This window comes from Pan paniscus, chromosome 15 (assembly GCF_029289425.2).
Source record: "Pan paniscus chromosome 15, NHGRI_mPanPan1-v2.0_pri, whole genome shotgun sequence".
NCBI classification, from domain to species: Eukaryota; Metazoa; Chordata; class Mammalia; order Primates; family Hominidae; genus Pan; species Pan paniscus.
Window position 1 is genome coordinate 94,671,570 of NC_073264.2, and position 19,050 is coordinate 94,690,619.

Here is a 19,050-nt window from a genome sequence, read left to right on the forward strand (position 1 = left end):
CTGTGTAATGATCAAGTCATGGTATTTGGGGTGTCCATCACCTCAAGGATTTATTATTTCTATGCATTGGGGACATTTCAAGTTCTCTCTTCTAGGTGTTTTGAAATATACAATACATTGTTGTTAAATGTAGTCAACCTACTCTACTATCAAATATTGGAACTTATTCCTTCTATCTGTTTGTACCTGTTAACCAGCCTCTCCTTCTCTGCCCTTCTCTTCCCAAGGACTTAGATTTATAACTTGTTAAGCCAAGTATTTTTCAGTTTTGCCTTTAGTCCTAGTGTATAACTATGACTCCTATAGCATTATCTTCAATATTTGTGTTATGTAGTGAAAGCAGTGTTTAGAGGGATATTTACAGCACTGAAGACATACAGTAGAGAGAAGGAACATGTAAAATCAATGCTATAGTCTTCTACTTTAGGAAACTAGAGAAAGAAGAGCAATTTAAGCCTAAAGTAAGCATAAGAAAATAAATAACAAAAATTAGAGAACAAGTCAGTAAGATTTAAAACAGGAAAACATAGAGAAAAATCAACAAAATTAAAAACTGTTTTTTAAAAAATCAATAAGCTTCTAGCCAGTCTAACCAGGGAAAAAGAGGAAAAGACATTAGACACACATTTCTAATATCAGAAAGGAAATAGATATTATTATTTCCTGATCTCATGGACATTAAAAGGATAGTGAAGGATTACTATGAACAACTCTATGTCTACAAATTTTTAAACTTAGGCCTAGAGCACGGTCTTTATTCCTAAGGTGTGACCTATCTGTTACAAACTATTGTCTCCTGAATTTCTGATGTGTTCACTAAAGCTCTTTGCTTTGGCTACATTGGAAATACAACATATACCTAGCCCTTTGTGACCTCCAAAATCTCTGTTCTGCTTTCAACCATTGAGCAGAGTTCTCTGCTAGTCCTTGCAGAAGTTTGCTCTGAGCACATGCGGGCCAAAGACCTGAGGGATTCCCTTCCACTGATCTGTGATACCTCTTCTTGGCAGCTCTCCTGTTCTCTACCTTTACTCACAAATTCCATCCGCCTTAGCATTTCTTTATTTTGATTTCTCTACCCACTGAAAATCTGTTTCTTCTACCCACCAAAAACGCTGATTTCTCACTGAGTTCCATTTTTCTATGCTGCATTTTGGAAATATCACCAGGCAGAAAGCCAAGGTGAATGTAGAACTTAACTTGTATGCTTTACTTTTTAAAAAAGAGAGCAGCCCTGTGCTGTATCTATGCCCAATGTCTGAAACCAGTTTGTCCAGTGGAAAGATAAGTTCAATACCAGCTTTTTATTATGGTTGTAACTGGAAGTTTCCTTATCTCTTCAAAAGTGGCTTCTGACACATTCTCATCCCTCTTTCTGGAATTCTAATGGCATTTATGTTAGACCTTTCTCTCGTACATCCTTTTATGCATATTTTTTGTATTCCCCGTCCCCCACCATTTCATCTTTGTGTGCTTCACACTGAATCTTTTTCTGACATCTCTTCCTGTTCTCAAATTCTTGATCCTCCTAATTATGTTTTTAATTTTGATTATTATATATCTTTTCTTTCTAAAGTTTTGTAGCCTTTGACCAACATTCCCCAAATTCTACCCCCCATTATATTTTTCACTTCTAGAATTTCCATTTGGTCCATATGTATGTGTGAGTGTGTGTGTGTGTGTGTGTGTGTGTGTGTATTTCCAGGTCTTTGATGATATTCTCTTATCTTCTACTTTATAGAACATATTAAGCATAATTATTTTAAAATCTGTTTCTGATGACTCAGTGTTCTGGATCCCTGGAGATTCTGATTCTCTTGTCTGTTGTTTCTTTTGTTTTGTTTTCTTGTCTTCTTGTTTGTGTGGTGGTTTTTTATTGTGTTCAAGACAATAGATATAAAAACTATAAACCTAATTTGAGACTTAGTATGATGGATTCCTTCAGAGATAACTTAATTTTGCTTCTGATGAAAGGGTATAATTCTTAGGTCAGATTTTCATTGTTTGTGCTCTGTGGCTACTGTAACCACTAATTTCATATGTTTATCTTTCCCTCTATATTCTTACCTTCTCAGGTTTGCTTACCCTTTGTATGTATATGTGAAGTTACCAATGAACTTTTTGCTCATTTTTAAATTGGGGTGTTTATTTTATTATCTTATTATATTGTATTTTCAAAATATAAGACTTTTGTCAACATAATGTGAATATGCTCTCTCATTCAGGGGCTTCACTGTTCAAGTATTTCAAAGAGAAGGAGATTTTAATTTTGATAAATTAATTGAAATTCATCTTTTTTTTTCTTTTGTGGTCCTTTTTTTGGGTCTCTCCTAAGGTTGTAAAGAAATTCTATGCTTCTAGAAGTTACATAGTTTAAGATTTTACATCTAAGTATATGATCTATTTGGAATCAATTTTTGTATATAGCAAGAGGTAAGGGTTGGATTTGTTTTTCCTTTAAGGATATCCAGTTGTTTCAGTTCAATTTGTTGAAAAGAGTATCTTTTCCGTATTGAATTACCTTGACCCTTTTGTTGAATAGTAATTAACCATATATGTCTGTGTCTATTTCTAAACTCTCTATTTTGTTTCATTGTCTATCCTTACACCAATATCACATAATCTTGATTACTGTAGCTTTATGGTGTATTTTAGAATCATGTAGTATAAATCCTCTAGATTTGCTCTTTTAAAAATTTTATGGGCTATTTTAATACATAAAATTATGTAGTGTAAGTACTCCAGATTTGTTCTTTTAAAGAATTTTTTGGGCTATTTTAGTACATTTGCATTTTCATATAAATTTTACTATTAGTTTGTAATTTCTACAAAACAATCTGCTTGGATATTTTTTTTTTGGGAGGGGTGGGGGATGGAGTCTTACTCTGTTGCCCAGGCTGGAGTGCAGTGGCATGATCTCAGCTCACTGCAACCTCTGCCTCTCTGGTTCAAGTGATTCTCCTGCCTCAGCCTGCTGAGAGGCTGGGATTACAGGCATGTGTGACTATGCCTGGTTAATTATTGTATTTTTAGTAGAGATGAGGTGTCACCATATTAGCCAGGCTGGTCTCAAACTCCTGACCTCAGGGTGATCTGCCTGCCTCAGCCTCCCAAAGTGCTGGGATTACAGGTGTGAGCCATTGCATCTGACCTCTGCTTGGATTTTTGAATGAGATTACATTGACTGTATAGTTTAATTTGGGGAGAATTGACATCTTAACAATATTGAGTCTTTTCATCCATGAACATGGTATATTTATCCATTTATTTAGGTCTTCTTTAATTTCTTTTACAATATTTGCTGGTTTTTAGTGTACAGATCTTATATTTTGTTAAACGTGCTCCTAAATATTTTATGATTTTATATGCTATTATAAATAGTGTTTAAAAATTTTAATCTTCTACTTGTTTATTGGTACTCTACAAATACCCTGCAACCTTGCTAAATTCACTTCTTAGTTTTTGTGGCTTTTTTGTACGTTTCTTAAGATTTTCTGTATACCTGATTATGCTCTCTGCAAATAATTTTTATTTTTTCTTTTCTTTCTAATTTGTATGCCTTTCTTTTTTCCTTCCTTCCTTCCTTCCTCCCCTCTCTCCACCCCTCTCTCCCTTTCTCCATCCCTCCCTTCCTTCTTTCCTTCCTTCCTTTCTCTTTCTTTTTCTCCTCTTTTCCTTTTCTCTCTCTCTTCCCCTTCTTTCCTTTCTCCCTTTTTTTTCTTTCTATCCTTCTCTTTTTTTTTTTTTTTGCACTGCTTAATATCTCCACTTGAATAGAAGTGCTGAGAGTGGATGTCCTTGTTCTTTCTCCCAGTCTTTGGGGAGAGTATTTGGGCTTTCACCATTAAATTATTATGTTAACTGTAGGTTTTTCATAGATTTTTTTTTTACCAGATTGAGGAAATTACTGTCTGTTCTTAGTTTGCTGAGAGCTTTAATCATGAATGTCAATTTTGGTCAAATGCATTTTCTCTTTCTATTGAGATGATTATATGATTTCTTCCCTTCATTCTGTTAATATGGTAAATTACATTGATTTTCTTGGCAATGTTATGCCTTTTATGCCTATTTTTTGTATTCCCCATCCCCCACCATTTCATCTTTCTGTGCTTCATACTGAATCTTTTTCTGACATGTCTTCCTGTTCTCAAATTCTTTAGCCTCCTAATTATGTTTTTAATTTTGGTTATTATATATCTTTTCTTTCTAAAGTTTTGCAGCCTTTGACCAACATTCCCCAAATTCTGCCCCCCTGTTATATTTTTCACCTCTAGAATTTCCATTTTTTCCATATGTATATGTGAGTGTGTGTGTGTTTGTGTGTGTGTGTGTGTGTATGTGAAATGCAATCTTGCATTCTTGGGATGAACTCATCTTGTCATGCTGTATTATATTGCTAGATTTAATTTTCTAAGTTAAGTGTTAAGGTTCCTACATTTATGAGAGATATTGTTTTGTTTTATTTAATTATGATGTCTTCATCTGGTTCCATTTACAGAGTAATACTGACCTCATAAAATGAGTTGGAAAATTTTTTTTCTCTTCTAATTTCTGAAAGAGTTTATGTAAGATTTGTATTATTTATTCTTTCAATGATTAATAGAATTTACTGGTGAAGCCATATGGACTTGGGGTTTCTTTGAGGGAAATGTTTTATGTTGTGAATGTAATTTTAATAGTTATGGTTTTTTTTTACTTTTATTGAGTTATAGTGAGTTATTTGTGTCTTTTAAGGAATGTGAGCATCTCATCCAAGTTTTCAAACTTATTAGCATGTCTGTAGGATCTGTAGTAATGTTCTACCTTTCATTCCTGATATTGGTAATTCATGAATTTTCAATTTTTTTTTTGTCCATCAGGATGCTGGGGCTTATCAATTTTTTGGGACTTTTCAAAGAACCAGTTTTTGATTTTATTGATTTTATCTATTGATTTTCTGATTTCAATTTCATTGATTTCTGTTTCTATATTGTTTTCTTCCACCTACTGAGTTCTGTTCTTTTTCTATCTTCTTAAGGGAGATGCGTAAACCTTTTATTTCAGATCTTTAATATTTTCTTATATAATAATTTTTAGCTATAAATTTCCATTTAATCATTGCTTTAGTTGCTTCCCAGAAATTCATTATGTATGTTATGCTTTTATTGTATTTCAGTACAGGATATTTTCTAAAGTTTCTTCTTTCATTCATGAATTGTTTAGAAGTGTGCTTTTTAATGCGTAAATATTTGGTAATTTTTCAGATACTTTTGTGTTATTGGTTTCTAGTTTAATTCTATTGTGGCTAGAGAATATGCTGTATGATGTAGCTCCATCTAAATTTTTGAGACTTATTTTATGGACTGGAATACCTATCTTGTTAAATGTTGCACGTGTGCTTTAAAACAATGTGTATTCCACAGTGGTTGAGTGTAGATTTCTAACATTATAAAGTAGGTTAAGTTGTTTGAGAGTGTTTTCAAGTCTTATATATTTGCTGATTTTCTGTCTGCTTGTTTTATCAGTTACTGAGAGAGGATTATGGAAATTTACAACTTCAGTTATGCTTCTTTCAATTCTCTCACCTTACTAAGGGTACAAATATTTATGGTTTTTATGTTTTCTAGGTTAATTGACCCTTTCATCATTGTAAAATTGCCTTGGTTTTTCTGGTAATATTCTTTGTTCTGAAATCTATTTCTCTGATACTAATATAGACACTCAAGCTTTCTTATAATTTCAATTATGGTATAACAATTATGCCATAATTGCATAGTATAACTTTTTCTGTTTACTTCTAGCTTATCTGAGCCTTTATAATTTAGCTATGTTTTTCACAGGCAGCATACAATTGGGTCATGGGTTTTAAAAAACTCAAATCCTATTTCACAATCTTTGCCTTTTAGACCATTTACATTAGTAAAATTATTGTTTAGACCATTGACATTTAATGTAATTTCTGGTATGAATTGAAGCCTATCATGATACACTTGTATGACTGAAGCCTATCATGTTACACTTGTTTTATATTTGTCCCATCTGTTCCTTTTTTTTCTTTTTGATATCTTGCCTTTTTTGAATTAATTATTTTTAGTGTTACATTTTATTTCTGTATTGTATTGTTAGCTATACCATCTTTAAAAAATTGCTCTTGGGTTTATAATATGCACTTTTAACTTCACAGTCTACCTCAAATTATATCAGTTTACATATAATGTAAGGCCTTTTTGTATTTTAATTTTACCCCTCCTATCCTTTTTGTTATTGTTACCAAACATCTTACTTCTATATATATTATTAGCCTCTATTCATTATAATTATTTTTTGTTTTAAATAATCAACCATCTTTTAACAACATATTAATATGAGTAAAAAAGCCTTCTGTAGTTATTCAGCATACTTACCATGTCCAACACTCTTTATGCCTTTGTGTAAATTTGAGCTACTATCTGGTATCATTTTCCTTTAGCCCGAAAAACTTCCTTTAACATTTCTTGTAGTGGAGCTCAGCTGGAAATGAATTCTCTTATTTTGTGTTTGTCTTCAAATAGTCTTTATTTCATACTCATTTTTGAAGGATAATTTCACTGGGTATAGAATTCTAGGTTGACAGTTTTTTTCTTTCAGCCTATTAAAGATGTCGTTCCATTGTCTTCTGGCTTGCATTGTTTCTGACGAGAAATCAGCGATCATTCTTATCTTTGTTCCCCTGTAAGTAATGTGTCCTTTTTTCCCTCCTGGCTATTTTTAAGATTTTCTCCTTATTGGTTTTCATCAATTTGTTTATAATGAATTTTGGTGTCATTTTCTTTGCTTTTATCTTGCCTAGGATTCATTGAGCTTCTTGGATTTGGGGGTTGTTTTCATCAGACTTGAAAATTTTTAGCCATTGTCTCTTCAAATATTTCCCCCTTTTATTTCTTTTGTGCTTTAAATCACATGTACTTGGAGCAATCATAAAAATTTGGCTTTATACTAAGTAAAATATATGTAAGGTAAAACTGCCTGAAATTTTCCCACAGTTCACTGTATCTCTATTTTTCTTCCATTATTTCAGTTTGGGTAGTTTTGTTATGTCTCCTAATTCACTGATCTTTTCTTCTGCATTGTCTATTCTTCTATTAAGCCCATTCAGTGAGTTTTTCAAGTTGTATTTCTGATTTTTAAAGTCACATTTAATTTTTAAATTATATCTCCCATCTCTGTCCTCATTATGCCTATCTTCATGCTTTCCTTTGCCAATGTTTATGATAACTATTTTAAAGTTCTTCTTTGCCAACTACTTCATCTCCACAGTTTCTGGGTTTGTTTCTGCTGATCTGTTTTCCCCCTGGTTATGAGTGACATTTTACCCCCTTTTCAAATATCAAATAATTTTGACTGGATGCTGGTTTCATGATTGTTACATTATTGAGTGTCTGAATTTTGCTGTCTTCCATTACAGTATGTTGAAGTTTGTTTTGGCAATCAAGCTACTTGTGGATTAGTCTGACCATTTCAAGGCTTATTCTTAGGTTTTGTTAGAATGAGCCTAGAGTAACTTTTTCTTTAATGTTAGTTTAACCCTATTACTAAGAAATGACCCTCCTAAAGTTTCTATGATTGCTCCAAGTATTTAGTGATTTTCCCCTACTCTAACTGGTTGGACCTTGAATATCTTCCAGCCCTGTACAAGCTCTAGGAATTGCTTAGCTCACAGAACCCTCACAGTTTTTCTCTATCCAGCCTCATGGAGTTTTACCTTACATACATTTTACTTAGTATAAAGCCAAAGACTCAAAAGGACTCCTATTTAGATTTCTGGATCTCTTTCTTTGCATAGTTCCCTCTTCCTTCATACTCTATTCAGCAAATTTCAGCCACCTGGCCTCTCTAAACTCCAGTTTTTGTCCCCTCAACTAAAAACAAGACCATACTATTCTGCTTATCTTTCCCTTTCTAGGGCCAAGGTCTGGAAGTTACTGTCAGGAAGAAAGCCAGGGTGATTGTGGGGCTCACTGCATTATTTCTCTTCTCTCAAGGATCACTGTCCTGTACTACTTGGAGACCAGTTTCTGAAAATAGTGTTTCAAATATATGTTTTTTAGTTCTCTAGTTGTTTATGGTGGGAAGGCAAGTCTAATACCAATTTTTCTATCATAGTTGAAAGGGTAATTCTTGTCTGCTGTGTTTTTATGCTATGTTTTTTGTTATTATTTTTGAATGGTGATCTATTATGACTATATTTGCCACAAGATAAGGTATGCTGATTGTCCTTATATCAAAATCAATTGTAGTGCTTTTCCCAATTAAAAATACCTGTGTTCTATCCTCAAACATTTTGATTCAGAAGATCTAACATTGGTTCCAGACATCATATTTTTAAAATCTTGACAGTTGATTTTTGATACATAGCAAAACTTAAGATCACTGTTCTAGTAAGTTTAAATCCAATGTGGCTTTTATGAACTTAAATTGATTATCCTACAACCTGTTCTTAACACAGCAACACTCAGTAAAAATGGAATGCAAAATTAAAGCAGTAGGACCTCCTGGATATCTCCATTATCCACAAAAAGGCATTTATTTCTGGCAGAATAGAAGTCTTTAGAGCCCTAATTACTGTGGCTGGTGCACACTTCAATTTGTTTATCTGTGCCATAGCAGTTGTTATATGTTTTGAATATTAATTCTTCCCGTAAGTGTCATGAACTTCTGTAAAGCAGTCTGCAAACATTCTTATAATACACTGATTTGGAGATGGTTAGCAGATTTTATCTTGTGTGCCAATTTTGTTTTGATTAGTGGTGACTTCTTGGAGCACAGTGATAAGAAGGATCCTAAGGCCAGTTCTGGACTCAGCAGGAAGGAATGCTGTAATGGATTAGTGATGTCTGTCATGAGTTTGGGATCAGAAGAATGCAGCACATGTTCCATGTTTTTGCAATTCATGTACTGGTTAAAGGCAGCTTTTTCCTCTATGTTACTCTAATTGTACAAGAAAACTTGTTGCAACTCTTTATATTCAGCTTGACTTTACCATATATGGGAAACTAATCTCATAGTTATGAAGCACCTATACCCAAATTATTTCTTCATCAATCTGTTCATGTACTCATTCATTTCCATTTCTTCTTTGTTGTGCTCTAAAAATATGATCAACATGATACTATCTTATTATAGTAGTGGTCTCTGGTCTGTATTTCTTGTCTTCTTTTCAAATAAATAGACCTGTCGTATATTTTTAAATGTCAGTGGTTCTGGTAACTATATTTCTGTGAATCCCCAACTAGACACATAATCTTATACATGGTCTAACAATGGGATAGAAAGTTTGAAGGTGGGAAGCTCCTAGGTAGAAAATTTTCTAAAGTGTTTGGAACATAAATTAGCTCGGATCATTAATAATATATATTTTTGAATTATAATTGAATATGTAACTAAGTAAGAATATCTTCTCATCTGCAAATTCCCACGTATTAAGAATAGGCCAACATAGTCCTATGAGTTTAAAATATGACACTTTAGAAAAATGTCCTACTTTCAAGCATATAAACCCCTTACATGTTTTTAATGATGGAATATTGTTAGCGAAGTGCTTTGGGCTACAGAATCATCCAGATGATAACTACTGGTTGTGATTCTCAGTCTGACTTTTTACAGGTCACTTGGTTCTTTTCCTCATTCTGTGTGTATACTGAGCTTAGGAGTTGGGTATTAGCAGACTAGCAGAGATTTAATTGGGTATTAGCAGACTAGCAGAGGTTTAGTAGGTGGGTCACGTGTAAGAGAGAGATGCATTTCATTTGGGCAAGAAATTAATCTTTCCAGTCTCCATGTGTGATGGGGATGGGATAGGAAATGGAATGGTAGAGGAAGTCTTACTATTCATTTCAGTTGTTATCAATTTAAAACGCTTACTGGTGCCAAGAATCTAGGATGTTTAGCATAATATACAATCATGAAAAGAGCAGAATGTCAAGCACCAAGAAATATAGGTTCTAGTTCTAGCTTATCATATACTAACTCTGTGACCATATCAAGCTACTTAACCTTGCTAACTTTAATTTATTCTTATATGAAATGAGATTAATAATCTGCTATACCTACCCTACAGAATTGTTGGAGGATCAAGTGAAACCATGGTTGTAAAAACCTTTGAAAACTTATTAATGGCATACCATGGTGGTACTGTACATGCCATCTTATATTGGCTTATCTCTTATCCTAGGAAAATGGATGGAGTTGTATATCTTTGCTTGTCTTTTAAATTTTTTATAGATTAAAAAGATGATTCTGTTAGAAAGCTTTCTGATGATGGTTCTGTTTAGAAAAAAGAAAATAGTAAGGTATCTGTTTTTACTAGGGCATGAATAATTTCAATGAGAAGTATTCATCAGCTGTGCTTTACTTTACAGCTTGGAATCCCATCCACTGCCAGCACATTGAATGCCACAATGCAATTAACAAACCAGCTGTGAAGGTACTGTTTTATTAGACCTGGTGCCATACTGTATTGTCAGTGGTCAAATTGCTGAATGAAGTGGAGTAGATTGCATCCTTCTCTGTAAAGCAGAGGCATGTCCTCTGTAGTAATTCGAAGTACCTCCATATTCAATCTGATTGTACTTTGGCAGACTGGTCAAGAGAGAGCAATGAATAGCGTTGTCTGCAGTTTTGGCTATGCGTTCGTAGCCAAGTGCTATGTAGCACTGAGCTAATTATCTATCAGAAGGATCCTAGTAAAATGCTTACATGGTCCTTAACTGGTTTCTATTTCAGCTAATGAACTCAGGGAAATGTATTTTCTCTCTGTTTTCATGTGTATGCTACAAATCATGAGTGCTTATGCAAATTCAGGAGTGGTAGGACAAAAAGGTAAAATTGTTAATTTTTAGCTCATATTACAAATATGACTTAACTGAAATGACTGAAAGGTGTCTGGACAGCATATACATGGAAAGTTACATTAAAAGTAAGGAAATAGTGGTTTACAGAGTCAAGTCATTTTCCTAAGGTTGCCAGTTAGCAACAAAACTGGAGACAGAACCAGGTATCTGGACTCCTAACCTTATTGTCCTTCTACCACACCAAATTGGTTCTGTCCTAGTATAACCCTGAATCTTGAAAGTTGAATGTGAAGAAAAATAATCACACCTTTTAAGAAAATTATTTATGATATATTTATTGGATATAAAATATTTGGCTGGATGAACCTGTGTCTGGATTTGCAAGGTATAATTTTTATATTATGAGGAGTAGGAGTTACCTGAAGTTATCAGAGTTCACAGTTACTTTGGAGAACCAGGTGTCCTGCGGGTTTGCTTCTTTTGTTTTATAGATAGCCTGTAGAAAACCAAATACTAATAGAAAACTAACACCATCTCTTTATAGAAACAAAGTAGGAAAGGTGAAATGAGATCCAATAAATATAAAAGAAACCAAAAATGTGTTTCATGAACCAAAAACTGGCAGAGGAGTGCCAGTAATAACACTGTCATCTAGATACATTATACTAACAAAGGATGGCCTTGTATTATTATTTTTAATCTCTGCTTTTGTTGAAGGCAAATTGAATGGATTGATATTAAGAGCAGGTAACTGGCTGGGTGTGGTGGCTCAAGCCTGTAATCCCAGCACTTTCAGAGGCCGAGGCAGGTGGATTGCCTGAGGTCGGGAGTTTGAGCCCAGTCTGGCCAACATGGTGAAACCCCGTCTCTACTAAAAGTACAATAAAAATAAGCTGGGCGTGGTGGTGTGTGCCTGTAATCCCAGCTACTCGGGAGGCTGAGGGAGGGGAATTACTTGAACCAGGGAGGTGGAGGTTGCAGTGAGAGGAGATTGCACCACTGCACTCCAGCCTGGGCAACAGAGCAAGACTCCATCTCGGAAAAAAAAAGAGCAGGTAATGATGACCCACACAATAGAAGTGTAGGCCCTTCCCATTCTACTGTGTGCACCCCACTATTGACCTTCAATAGACATTTGGGGTTCAGAGGTGCTCTTCTTTGGAGTGAGGATATTTTGAGCTACTCACATGTGAATTCATAGTTTATTCATATAGTTTGGCTCGATTTTTCACAATGATGAGACTTTCATGGTTCCTTCTTATTATCCTTCTTTTCTTCCTCCTGCCTAAGTTATAGCTCCTTCTTTTGGGTCACCCAGACATCAACATGAAGGGGATCCTTTCTGTCTGGTTTCTGCAGTTATTTTTCCTTGATTTTATGTCAGACTGCATTCTCAGGAGTCCTCTGATATCCTGGTTAGTAATGCTTTCTGGCCTCCTACTCACAGAAAGCATCATGAATTAGATTTTCTACTTCTTTTCTAGGCAAACAGCCCAGTCCATTCCACTGAGTTGGCCTCACTTTTCTTCCTGAAGTGAGTCAGCCATGATAGGTCAAACCATCCACTTTCTGTCATTTTATAAAAATAGAGGCAAAATTCACATAATGAACAATGAATTATTTTAAAGGGAATAATTCAGTGTCATTTAGTATATTTACAATGTTTGCCAACACCACCTCTTTCTAGTCCCAAGACATTTTCATATCCCCCAAATCTTACTTTCTGAACTCCAGTTTCCTTAAAGACCCTCCTTTTCTATTTTCATTCTACACTTTGCAGAAAGGTAGCATTCTCATTAAGTCTTCCTGTGCTGGGGCCATTTTTGCACTACAATAGGTCTGGCTCAGTATTGCTCTTGCTTTACAGTGTGAGTCCGCCCAATCCACATCATCACCACATGACATGCAAATCAAGGGTATCCAACATCCAAATGCTTACAAAATAATGTTAAGCATAAAGTTATGCAATTTTATAGTATGATGTTTAAAAGTTTTAAAAAGTTTAAAGGTTACATAGTGAAAAACAATCAGTAATACTTATCATGGTGAAAAACAATCAGTAATACTTATCAGAGTGTTACTATGGATTGCATCAAGATGGAAGGTTAATGTGTTAATTGAATTTTCTTTTTTCCCTTTCTCGGTTTTCCAAAGCCTCTACATTGGGCATATGTCATATTTATAAACAAAAAAATCCACTTATTAATGTGACACACAGATATGAACACATTAGTGTGGATGTAAACCAACCTGTTCAGACTAGAACAAAACTCACTAGACCAACTACAGATCTGATAGGTCATGCTAAGTAAGTTATTTAAAAAGTCAGAGGTTGACTAGCTAATCTCTAATGATTATTTATAGTTTTAGCATCCTAGGAGCTTCTCCTTTTGAGTAGTGTGAAAAAGTATCTTTACGTGAGAGAGGTATCAATGACTCACTGAAAAAGAGGGTAGAATAACATATAATATGTAAGAGGAGCTCCACATGAGGGGCATGGGAAAGATTTGGGGAAAATTGATTAATCCTCACCAAAAGCCTAATATCTCTGTGATAGTGAGCTGTACTGCTAAGCAAGAATGGTATACCAAATAGAAAAATATTATCCATTTTTGTTTTAATAGGCTGCAAAAAAGTACTTTTTAGGCAAAAGCCAAGAGTTGTAATAGGATTAAATGTGAAAATATGTTGGAACTTAAAGTTTACGATATCATACTCTGCTTTTGATTTTACTTGGTTCTACTTGAAGTCCACTTTATGAAATACTTTGAAGCCCAGATAATTATCTAAGGCAGGTTCTGGCAAACTATGGCCCAGAGCCAAATCTGGCCTGCTGCCAGTTTTTGGAAATAAGGTTTTATTAGAACACAGCTATGTTAATTTTCTTACATATTTATTGTCTATGGCTGCTTTCATGCTCCAACAGCAGAATTGAGTAGTTGTGACAGAGACTGTGGCCCACAAAGCCTAAAATATTTACAAAAAAAGTTTGCCAATCTCTGATTTAACACACCCCAAAGTAGTTACTCATTACGTCTAAGGAAGCATGAAACTTATATGAGGAAAATTTTCACTCTGAGCCTTTGTCATCGGGGAATATATAGTTTACAAATGTTGATGGTAAATTGAGCAATTCTAACTAGCTTCCTCAATCATTGAAATGTCTGTTTTCACTTTGAATTACAGGCTGTTTGGGTTATAAGTTTAGGTGATTTCCCCCCTTCAAATTTGTGAGAACAACTAAAAAGAGTGTAGTTCCAGAAAAATTTGTGTATTAGGCATCTTAACTGCTTACTCAGCTAGCACATGAATTGATTATTTTTTCGAGGGTAGAAACAGAATTCAAAATGGCTTTGGTAAATTATAGAAATTTAAATTTATGCAAAGTACAAAATGCAGTTAGTTATCTAGATTTTTTGTTCATTTGATTTAAAAGATCCAGATATTGAAATATTCTGATGATCAACTGTGAAATTAACACTTTGCATCTCTGTGCTTAGGCTCGTGAAACCCAGCTGTATCAACCAGTTCCAGCAAGGGCAAACAAATTATAGGTCATGTGTAGGAAAAAAAAAAAAAAAAAACACATGAAAAAGAAAGGTTGGATGATTGATACAGAACTAAGATTCCAGAGTAAGAGAAGTGAACCACTCAATGTTAGATTTAATGCCAACTTTTTTGAATAAGGTATGCCTTAAGAAGCAAAGTTCTCTACCACTAGCACTTCGGTATCAGTTATGATTCTGAAATCTTAATAATATATTTTCCTTTTCCTAATGAGAAACTACTGTTGTTTATCACTTTAAAGAAGGAATTAGTATGAGTCATATATTGCCAATTTGAGCAGCAATTGAACAAGATGATATTTTGGATCTTTGTGGAATGAGAGTGAATTTCTTGACACTATTTATTACTTGAATTGCAAGTTAACAGGAGAAATGAAAAACCACGGCAGCCACATTTAAATCCTCAGGGTGGACTCATCAGCTAGTCCAGGGAGAAACATTTATCGGTAGAAAGGGTTTTACTAAAAATGTTTATTCCACCTCGCTTGTGGAAAATCTGTCATTATTGAAGCATTTGTGCTTAGAATATAGGGAATATGATACCCAGGAGCAGGAGAGTTCATTCTGTCTTTTCATATGTTTCAGATGTGTATAGACCCTTCCCTGTCAGTAGCATTGGGTGATAAACCACCCCCGTTGTATCTCTGTGAAGAATGCAGCGAGAGGATTGCAGGGTAGGTATGAGAGTTCTTAAAGAAAAGGAAATAGGACAGCAATAAGAAGATAAGAAAAATCATTTGGACTTAAATTAGTTACATTGCTAAAGTTTCTCTCTAGCCTCTCTGATTTTTAAAGGTTAATTATTCTGATACTTAACATATAGCAAACTTTCATTGGGAACATTACAGCTTTGAAAAGCTGCAATATTTCTCTTTATGTGACATGAGAAGAAGGCAATTCCATTTAATAAATCAGCTCCAATTTTGGAGTAACCCTGTTAAAAAGGCCACAGAGAAAAACAGATGTAAAAGAAAACTGTGGTTTCCAAACATGACATACAAATTATATGGGTTCTTTTTGCTTGTTTGTTTCACAGAATCACACTCAGCTTTGTACAGATCATGCAGTATTTTGGTTGGCTTAATTAGCATCTGGAAAGTATCATTTAAAGATAACTGAATATGATGAAGTGCCTATAATTTATAATTTAGCTGGAATGCATTAGACATTTTAAGAGTTTATTATGACAGTGCTCTTAATTATACTTCCTTTCTATTAAAAGCCTTTCAGCACTAGTGTGCAGCTTATAAACATTCATGTGGAAGGAGAACATTTCAATGAAGCTCAAAAATGAATTTTGTTTTTTTCAATAGGGACCACAGTGAGTGGCTGATTGATGTTCTTCTGCCACAAGGTATGGTTTACTTAGGAAAGGATGAATAATGAGTAATCATGACTAATGACATAGTTGCTTTATCTCCTTTTGTACTATTTTATTTTACAAAGACAGTCACCAAAGTATTGTATTGTATGAATATTCATTGATATGAAGCATAATATCAATGCCTTGCTTATAATGTACCCGCACATTTAATAATGTGGGAAGTAGTATCATCCCTACCAAAATTAAGGGTAGATATTGGAATTAGGATTCCATATGACTAAAGCCCTGCCAAATTATGTCTTCAGGGATTTTCTGTATCTGTAACAGGTGTTGTCAGTGATAAGTTGCTGCACCAGGTCTTATTAAGGAGAAGAAAAAGAATAAGGAACACCAGCTGGGAGAGAAATGAATAATTGGCCTTTCCCCTGCTACTATTACTAGTACCATGTTGTTGGGGGGAAATCATTGAATGTCTCTGAGGTCCAGTTTCCTCATCAGTAAAATGGGGATAAAGTATATCTAACCCATCTCAATGGAAAGACAAGATTGCAATGCTTCTTGTAGTTTGTCAGAGTTCTCAAAGCTATGCCCTATAAGTTGGTAGGTCCCAGACAGAGCATTTCTCCACATATGGGAGAGGCAGCTATTCCAGCCATGTCATTGGAGGCTAAAATGACAAGGAAAAGTACTGACAAACACAGAGGAAAAATGAAAGGTGGAAAGAGCTGCAGGCATACTAAGTTTGAGTAGAGATCGGGGCACAGGAAGAACTCGATGGTATGTGACTTCAGATGTAGAAAATAAATGGATTCCCATCCTAGCTAACATGGTGAAACCCCGTATAAAAAATTAGCCAGGCATGGTGGCACCTGCCTGTAATCCCAGCTACTCAGGAGGCTGAGGCAGGAGAATCACTTGTAAAATGGAGCAATAATATCAGCCTCTATATCCTTCAAAGGCACATTTTGAAAATTTACATAAAAATATCTGTAGGTCAGGCGCAATGGCTCATGCCTGTAATCCCAGTACTTTGGGAAGTGGAGGCGGGCTGATGGCTTGAGCCTAGGAGTTTGAGACCAACCTGGGCAACGTGGTGAAACTCTGTCTCTACTAAAAATACAAACAAACAAATAAAAAATTTAGGAGGGCAGGAGAGAAAAAACAATTTAGCCAGGCATGGTGGCACGTGCCTGTAGTCCCAGCTACTTGAGAGTCTGTTGTGGGAGGATCATTTAAGCCCAGGAGGTTGAGGCTGCAGTGAGCCGTGATCATGCCACTGCACTCCAGCCTAGGCGACAGAGAAAGACCTTGTCTTAAAAAAAAAAACAAAAACAGGCCGGGCACGGTGGCTCACGCCTGTAATCCCAGCACTTTGGGAGGCCGAGGTGGGCGGATCACAAGGTCAGGAAATCAAGACCATCCTGGCTAACACGGTGAAACCCCGTCACTACTAAAAATACAAAAAATTAGCCGGGCGTGGCGGCGGGCACCTGTAGTCCCAGCTACTCGGGAGGCTGAGGCAGAATGGCGTGAACCTTTGAGGCGGAGCTGGCAGTGAGCCGAGATCGCCCCACTGCACTCCAGCCTGGGCAACAGAGCGAGACTCCGTCTCAGAAAAACAAACAAACAAACAAACAAAAAAACCCCAAAACAACAGCAACAAAAAACCTGTAAAAAGATTTGGGCTCATATGGGTAAATGTAACTTTTTTTCCTTTAAATTACGCTACTTAATTAGTGATCATCCAGTGCTCTGAGGTAAAAGCCCTAGTCAAGTTATAAAATATAAGTTATAAAATCCTTTTTAAATATGTTGCTGAGTTCTGGTTGTCATCTCCAGTGATATTCATCTTTAGAGGAATAGTGGCAATAACTTTTCATTACTTATACAGACCTGTGACACTAACCTCAGATGATTTAAGATAAACTCTAGGATATCAAACTGTCAAATAACCATTAATTATACAAAACCAGTTTTTAAACATGAGTTGTAAATTTTGTTGCTTTTTCATCCACTAGTTTAAGATTACCAGACAGGGTTTGGGAGACATTTACCTTTGATCTTTTAAATAAATTGTAACATAGACTATAAATAAGGTGTTAGTTCATTTTTTGAGTACATACTATTTCAGAGTACATATTAGCCAATTCTTGGAAAATTTATTTTCAAATGCTCTCCAGCATCAGTTTTCATGGAAATAATTGATGTGCCCACTGAAAAGAATTCTTATGCATTCATTAAGGTCAATCCCATATGTAGACAGTAATTTGACAGTCTTGCTCCAACTGGTCTACCCGTGGGTTTGAAAATTGCTTTCTCTTAAATAACCCTACAGCTGGTTTTACACACACACGTTAAGAGTGATATAAATTGATAATTTAAATCTAGGTAGTCCAAGTTAGTAATTTTGTCTACAGTTTTGATATTGCAAATAATCCGATGGTGATGCTGTAAATATATCACATTAACCCAGTGTCATAGTATAATGGGAAGAACAGTAAATGGGGAATTTGGAGACTTGAACTCAAGGTCTGCCCCTACCATTGATAGCTTGTGTGACCTTGAAGAATTTACCTAACCACAGTGGTTCTCAGTTTTGTCCTCTGTAAAATGGGGAAATAAGATTAAATTTGTTTGACTTTAACAAGATTTGATTTCTAAGTCATGTCTGAAAAGATTAAATTATTTGTAAGAGTAGCAGTGTGCAGGTGTTTTTAACCTCACTAAACATACACTACTAGATGAAAAGAGATCTATTTCATGATTTCTGAGGAAACTAGAAGCCAATAAAAGTAGACGATAATTTATGAGCCAAGTGAAAATCTGTTTGGGCCAAGTCCAGAGGTCGTATTACTAAGATTTAAAAGATTCCCCCTTCATGGCTGCCCTTATTTTAAATGGGCTCTAGACCTGGCATGGTGGCTCACACCTGTAATCCTAGCCTTTTGGAGGGAGGTCAAGGCAGGAGGGTTGCTTGTGGCCAGGAGTTGAAGAACAGCCTGAGAAACATAGTAAGACCCCATGTCTACAAAAAAAAAAAAAAAAAAAAAAAAAAAATTAGCTGGGCATGGAAGCCCACATCACTGCCTAGCTGCTTAGAAGGCGAGTCAGGAGGATCACTTGAGCCAAGGCATTCAAGAGGCTGTGGTGGGCTATGATGGTGCCATTGCACTCCAGCCTGATTGACAGAGTGAGACACTGTCTCAAAAAATAAATTAATTAATTAAATAAAAATTAGAGGGGCTCTCTTTCTTTGTTGATATTTTGTGTGCCTTCCCCTTACAGCTGAAATATCTGCTATATGTCAGAAAAAGGTAAGAGCAAACCATTTGTGTGGTTGGGGCATGATTTA

The 19,050-nt window shown here is 35.3% G+C and overlaps 1 protein-coding gene across 18 annotated transcripts in view; it reads left to right on the top strand.

Annotated features, from left to right (window-relative positions):
* Positions 1–19,050, top strand: part of UNC79 (unc-79 homolog, NALCN channel complex subunit) — a 310,032-nt gene that overhangs the window by 115,817 nt on the left and 175,165 nt on the right. For all 18 annotated transcript variants that reach the window (XM_055097973.2, XM_063596389.1, XM_008958226.5 and 15 more), the window contains exons 8-11: positions 10,377–10,441; positions 14,960–15,048; positions 15,688–15,728; positions 18,984–19,012. In XM_055097973.2, coding sequence (XP_054953948.1) covers positions 10,377–10,441; positions 14,960–15,048; positions 15,688–15,728; positions 18,984–19,012 — 224 coding nt within the window. The remainder of the gene's footprint in view (positions 1–10,376; positions 10,442–14,959; positions 15,049–15,687; positions 15,729–18,983; positions 19,013–19,050) is intronic.